This window comes from Temnothorax curvispinosus, unplaced genomic scaffold (genome assembly GCF_003070985.1).
Source record: "Temnothorax curvispinosus isolate PA1 unplaced genomic scaffold, ASM307098v1 QBEX01008615.1, whole genome shotgun sequence".
In the NCBI taxonomy this organism is placed as follows: domain Eukaryota; kingdom Metazoa; phylum Arthropoda; class Insecta; order Hymenoptera; family Formicidae; genus Temnothorax; species Temnothorax curvispinosus.
In genome coordinates, this window is record NW_020218395.1 from 153,920 (window position 1) to 161,398 (window position 7,479).

The window sequence follows — 7,479 nt, forward strand, 5'->3', positions numbered from 1 at the left end:
TAATGGAATGTGCCGCTCTGTTACACAATTCACTTTATTGTGTGTCATTGCCAAAACGCATGTAAAAGCTACATGTGAGACGAACGTATGCGTATGTTCATCGCCGTTCGACCTTCGAGCATAGATCTATATTTAACCGTTATATGATTTATAGTGACAAACCAATTTGCATATACTTTAACCTACTCATGTTATCTTGTCTTTTTAATGCAAATACGTTGCGTTAGCAAATTTTATCTTTCTTTATCCCCGATCAATGTACACGACGTAGACTTTGGCATGCACTTTTATGAATGTAATGACGCTAGTAGAGCTGGGAGTGGCTGATTATAATGTAAACAAATGCGAGAGTTATCACTGAAACCCGGGTTACGTCACGTCCCTTTTTCAGATATTCACGTGCAAGACCAGCTTGATGAAGCAACCAGTCAGGAATCTGAACGTACACGAACACATTAGCTACAGTTTGCTGAATGAGGCCGGTGTACCGACACCTAAATTCGGCGTCGCCAAAACACCCGACGAGGCAGCTAAGCTCGCCGCCGATCTGAAGACAAAGGATATCGTTCTGAAGGCCCAGGTCCTCGCCGGCGGCAGAGGAAAGGGACACTTCAAGGGGACGAGCGTCAGCGGGGTGAAGATGTGTGAAACGTAATTACGGCCATTTCGATAAGAATTACATGCAACACGACATATTCGAGATGCGTCGTGAAATGTTGTTTATCACCGTTGCTTGTAGTCCAGAGGAGGCCAAGTCGTTGGCGAGCCAGATGCTTGGCAAATTGCTGATCACGAAACAGACTGGCGAGGGCGGCAGGATATGCAACGCCGTGATGGTCACGCAGCGCATGTTTCCCCGTAAAGAGTACTACCTTGCCGTCATGATGGAAAGAGCCTTTGGTGTAAGTTGACGAAATGCGTGAGCCGTATGAGATGATATTGCGTGTTAAAAGAGAGATATAATTTCTAACGGATGTTTTCCACTTCCAGGGTCCCGTCATAATAGCTTCCAGCCAAGGTGGGGTAAACATCGAGGAAGTCGCGGCTACGAATCCCAGTGCCATCATGTACGAACCTATCGACATCAATAAGGGAATTACAAAGGAACAGGCGGAACGCATAGTAGCGAAGCTCGGCCTGGATAACGTGAAGGATTACATTTCCAATATGATTATAAATCTTTACCAAATGTTTCTCAAGAAGGACGCTCTTCTCTTGGAAGTGAATCCTCTCGCCGAAGATATCAATGGAAATTGTAAATTTGCCTTTTTATCTCTCTTTACAACATTTTGTAAATACTCGGTTTGCGTAAACTTCCTACGTAATTTTTTTACAGATTTCGCTCTGGATTGCAAGTGCCGGTTTGACGACAACGCCGAGTTCAGGCAAAAGGAGCTCTTTAGTCTAAGAGATTGGACTCAGGAGGATTCTAAGGAAGTCGAAGCCGCGAAATTCGACTTGAATTACATCGCGCTCGACGGTAACATAGGTTGCATGGTGAACGGAGCTGGTTTAGCCATGGCCACCATGGACATCATAAAGTTGCATGGTGGTGAACCAGCTAATTTCCTCGACGTTGGCGGTGGTGCGTCGGCTTCGGCGGTGAAAGAGGCATTTAAAATTATCACTTCTGATCCACGAGTGAGTGCACGAAATCACGATTGGTCCTTGTGTGATTTAACTGAATTTTTACACGTATATTCTTTTTTTCTATCAGGTTCACGCTCTTTTAGTTAATATCTTTGGCGGCATCATGAGGTGTGACGTTATAGCGGAGGGTATTATCGCCGCGACTAAGGAATTAGATTTAAAAATTCCCGTCGTCGTAAGATTGCAGGTACAGTAACCGATGCTTTGTTTTGCAAATAATTATAATTATGACCGATTGTACGAAGACATATTTTTTTTGTCCTTTCTAGGGTACTAACGTGGACGAAGCTAAGGCTCTGATCGCAAATGCGGGTTTAAAAATTGTACCAATCGACGATCTCGACGAGGCCGCCCGTGTCGCGGTAAAATTGTCGACCATCGTTAAATTAGCTCAATCCGAAAATCTCAGCGTGAACTTCGAGATACCTGCAATTTCATAGATAGCGAAAAAGAAAATTATAATCGGTAATATATTAAGAATATTTCTGCCGAGAATGTGTACTCAATCGTTAAAGGATTTCAGAAACGTCTGAAAGTAATAATTACAGTAATAACTTCGTAATGTATGCATAACGTATTCTCGTCAAAGAGTAACATTTCAATAGATGTTTGACTCTTTGTGTAACTTTACGGACAGAGAAAGAGAAAGAGAGTAAAAGGTAGAATACAGTTTTGAACAAATCTGTTTTACTAAGTAATACGATTGGTGGATATATGGATAAAATATGACGGATGAGCTATTAACGTATTGTTATATATATTTGCGGTAATTTTTGCTCTCGAACATTTGTAATACACAGAACTGCAAGATTATTCACGGAGACGTAATTTATCGCTTGTTCTACCGCAGGGCTCTGTGAGATCCAGTATTAAGAGATTAAGTTATATATTATAATATACCTATATCCAAGCGACCGCTGCGCACGGACATGTGTTCTGGAGAGTGTTCAAAGCCTCCGATAGGGTGCTGTTAAAGACATTAAAATGTAGACATTATCAGTTGTTTCAGACGTCGATATATCAGCTTATAATGCGGTATTAAATTCATGATTTATTATTGTACCGATGCTTCGTAAGTAAACGTACAAATTTATGCGATATTACATAAAATTGTAGTTTTGTCGCTAGAAAACTACAACTTTTTTCCCATAACTACGACGCGCATGGATAATCGTGCAGCTTTAAGTGAAAATCGAATATCACCACATCGTACATATTCTATGTCAGGATAATAATAATAAAATTAACAGTGGATTACTGAGTTAACCGTCCAGATTTCGACAGTCATGCGTCTGTAAAACCGTCGATCTTTAACAGTACCTTGTCGATGTCAAAGATAACGAAGCTCATATCCGTTTTTTAAGATGGAACCTTTCGCAACATACATTGATGCGGAAAACCGTCGTAAGTAAAAGGCCTGTTCCATGTAACATATGCATGTAGCGATTATATATGTATACATAAATTATTTTGGATAATTTTAGTTTCTGTAAATATGAAATAGCCCTGGTTTTCGACTGCGAGAGAAAAGGACGAGACATGTGATTTACGAAATTCTGTATTCGCTAAATAGACAAATTAAACGATTTGGAATCTCCTCGCACGTGTACCCTGTGAGAAACGAGATCAGCATGGCATCGGCATGGACTGCAGTTTAATTTCGTACTCCCGTTCGGCAATTAATTAATTGAGCAGGCAAAATTGAAGCAAAATTTCTAAATATATAATTCGTTGCCTCTAATCTTTTTCTCATGTGTTAAAAAATTGATAATTCTATCCACGCGTTAGTGAAATAGAGGTATTAAGGTAAATGCACCTATTTGCGTCCATGTAAGGGTTATAGCAGAATAGAAGACCAATATACGAGTATAATCTATTCCAATTTGATTAAAAATCATTACTGATTGAAAAATATACATTTCTTTATGGAAAAAAGCTTTTGTTTTGTCAAATTGCTACATATTGCACCAGAAAATTCTAAAATTACGCGAAGGTATCATTTTACGTCGTTGCGTCCGCCTGATTCGTTTTCGAACGTTTGCGTCCATTGCGTTGCCCCATTTGCGTCAGGACGCAAACTAGTCTACGATTTGACTGCACTATTTTGCGTCCGTCATGGATAAAACGAATATGTATTGGATGTTTTACTATCTACACTCCTGATAAAAATAATTTATAAAAATTATATTTATTATAAAAATGAGTCCATACTAGTTAAGACGATTTCCAAATTTGATGGTTCGTAATTTTACTGTGAAAATTATATAAATCTGACTGGTAATACATCAAAAACATTATAAGACGTAACTTTTGTTTCAAAATATTTATTCGAGCTACTTAATTGGTAGTGATCGAATTAACATTGTTTATTGAAAAAATAATCATCAAATAACAGCTGCTACTTATGATCGATTATTAATCATTTATCATTTATGAAAATTGTCGTTAATATTATTTTGTAATACTTATATTATTAATTTATTTAAAACATAATAGAACAATCATAGAAAATTGAAAAAATAATTATTTACGACCAATTTGCTTGCATTAACGCTTCCTTTTTTTCACATCTTTAGTTTTAGATGTTTTCTTTTCAGCTTTTTCAAGCTCTTTCTGGGCTTTCTTTTCAGCTCTTTCGATTTCTTTGCGTTTCTTCGTTTCTTCAGCTATCCTCTTCTTTTCCGCAGCTGCTTCTTGACGCATTCTTTTTCTATTTTCCACTTCTGCTCAATGTTTCCTTTCTTCTTCAAAATGATCATGATAAGCTTTCCATTCGGCTGACGTGGCAACACTCGGTGTTTTGAGCCTCGCCTTCCTTTTCTTTTCTGGGCCAGTTTTTGGTTTAGGCCAAAACAAGAATTGTTTGAAAGGGGACGACACGTTTGGAGGAATGTAGTTCGTATTCTCTGTAAAAAAAATCGCAACTTTTTCATTATCTTAAGATTCATTGTGTTGCTGTGAGAAATCCTAATTTACCTTTATTGTCACTCTCTTTTGATACATGTGGTGCAGTGGTTACATCTTCAGTGTCAATATTTGTTGGCCTAAAATGCAAAAACGAAAAACAACTATAAAGCAACAAAGTAATGTTATGTGCATTGCGCGTGTAAATTATAGGTGTATGAGGGTATCAAAAAAGTGTAATTCATAAATAAAATGTACTTTAAAATTGACTCGCAGTTATCGTTGTTAATCTCGTGAATTTCAGACAACAGCGGCTCTTTCTGCTCGTCAACAAGAATAACAAGATCTTCTACATCTTGCTCTGCCGACTCATTAAAAAGTTCTTGAAATGTTATGTCGAAGGAAAAGCCAGACTTTTCGTCGGGGATAGTCTTACAATCGTTATCATTTTCGATGACAATCAAATCTATTTTTTCGTTTTTTTCTTTGCCAGGAAAACTTGATGAATTCCCTTATATGTGCATAAAACAACAATTCTGAATTAAAATGATTGCCAGAGATAATGTGGAATAATTTTTCGAATGATAAATTTTTTATGCCAATTAGACATGGTAAAAAAATTTGTTTAAAAATTTGAAGCTCAATTTTGATTGTACTATTGAAATCGGGTATCGTCGAGATTACTAAATTTATTAATATATAATAAAATTAAATTTTATATAAATTGAAAGTCTACAAGCCACTATTCTCAAAATATATATAATGATTAAAATCAGTAAAATTATTAATTAGAAAGAAATTATGCGATATACTGCACACAAAAAACCTGAGATTTGGTGAAAAAATTAAAAATATGTAAAATGTATCGTACTTGTGATTCCAGTAACTTTCTGCCAAAATAGAAAGAGACTTCGATCGTCGACAGCGCCTTCCCAAACGCCAGTTTTACCAGCTTCTTTAAAGTCTTCCAGCAATTCGCTATCGATGTTTTGCTCGATGAATTCCAAATGACTTTGATGGGCAATTTGGATGTTTTTTGCATTCGTCGGTGTCATCTGCGTCTGTGGACTTTTTTTGGTCTTCTTCAACAGTTTATTTTGTGCAAGTGCGTCTGGTGAAAATGGACAAAGACCACATTTTTTGAATCCATTCTTCATCACCTCTGGCATATTGATTTTATCGACAGCTTTTTTAAGAAGATGTCCGAAATCTTTTTTACGTATTTTTTTCTGAAAGTTATCAGATTCCATACGCCAATCGTTGATAGTATTCCGCCAGGTAGATTTCAAGGTATGGAAAAGAGCAACGTCGAAGGGCTGAATAAGATGGGTCGCGTTGGGAATAAACGAAACCAATTCTATTCCCTTACTCACACAAAATTCAACAAGTGCAGGTACCGTCACATGTGAAGAATGACCGTCAACGTAAAGTATCACTGGTCTTTGGATGTTATTTGCAGTCAACCAGGGTTCAAACGTGTGAGTAATATATTCATAAAAAGATTCCGCTGTCATCCATCCGCTGCTCGTTTTCCCAATGACCCAATCCGATGGCATGCTTTGCGAAATGCTGTAAGGCAAACGTTCGTAGGCGAATACAATCATAGGGGAAACAAGATCACCGTTTGCATTTGTCATAAACAAAACGGTGAGGCACTCTTTCTCATCATTTTGAACATAATTATAGACTGCCTTGTCTCCTTTCTTAGTTAGAACTCGCTCTCCCTTGGGGCAAAGATAAAAGGCAGATTCATCGCAATTAAATATGCGAGATCCGTCGATATTCATAAGATCTTTTTCCTTCCAATACTTTTCTACCTCATCGAACCACGTTCTTAAAGCTGACTCCGTAATCAAAGTTCGACTTTTGCTCAAATTTTGAGCTACACGTTGTAAAATCTGCGGGTGCCGACGAAAAAACCCTTCAAGCCACCTACGCCCTGGGCGTCCTTCAGTAAAGGGAGTTTCTCGTCTTAGTTTTTTGACTAATTCTGCCACACTGTGCACGAGAATCGTTCTTGTGATTGGAAAACCTCTCTTACTAAGGTATAAAATCCAATTTTCCAGCTCTTCCTCCTCTTTAGTTGTTAGAACTGTAGCAGGTCCCGATGATGCTGCCAAAGGTCTTCTCCCTTTCAATTTGTCGAGAAGCGTTGTTTTTGGAATGCCGGTAATTTTGCTAGTTAAAAAAACCGATCTTCCGGATCTGATAAGTTCGAGAGCATTATTTACTTCAGCCTGCGTCCATTTTTTTCTAATTTTTCCCATTCTTGATTGTTTACAACGTCGCACTGCAAAAAATATAATCGTGTTCTAACAGACAATTATATATTTTTCCGCGAAAAACGATCTAATATGAATCTAACTAAAATCATATTAAATCATATTTAATTTGGGTAAAATTCAAATTAAATCCAGATTTTATATTAAAATTATATTTGTTTAAATACAGTTTTAATTTGCACTTATTAAAATCAGTTATGTAGATTAAATATGATCCACAATAAAATAGGGCTTTAATTAAAATTTAATTAGATCATTTATATGGATCATATAACACTTCAAATCAAATATGGTTTTAATTTGTATTTAATAAGATAACTTATGTGGATTGTATATGATCCAGAACCATACATGATGCAGAATATTTATATATAAGACTTTAATAAAAAGTTAATGTGTTCTGTATGCGACTTTTACTCGATTCAATTGCGGCTTTAACCCAAAGGGCCTAGCGGAGTAAGCATGTGAAATCGGCCCTTGATCATACAGAGCTGACATTAATGTCACAAGTTAGTACCAATATGATAAAACTTTCGGGAGCGTCCCAGTTGCGCACAGAATAAATCGGACACAGCAGGTTGAATGAATCGGACACAGTGTCGATCGGACACAGTAGGAAACGGACACACGGTGGTTGCAATCG

At 37.2% G+C, this 7,479-nt stretch overlaps 1 protein-coding gene across 1 annotated transcript in view; it reads left to right on the plus strand.

Moving 5' to 3' along the window:
* LOC112458035 overlaps positions 1-4,823 on the plus strand; it is a 12,434-nt gene extending 7,611 nt beyond the window's left edge. Inside the window, exons 10-15 of the mRNA XM_025021432.1 lie at positions 392-651; positions 740-902; positions 991-1,255; positions 1,337-1,641; positions 1,718-1,837; positions 1,920-4,823. Coding sequence (XP_024877200.1) covers positions 392-651; positions 740-902; positions 991-1,255; positions 1,337-1,641; positions 1,718-1,837; positions 1,920-2,090 — 1,284 coding nt within the window. The 3' untranslated portion in view covers positions 2,091-4,823. The remainder of the gene's footprint in view (positions 1-391; positions 652-739; positions 903-990; positions 1,256-1,336; positions 1,642-1,717; positions 1,838-1,919) is intronic.
* Positions 4,824-7,479: the final 2,656 nt, after the last annotated feature.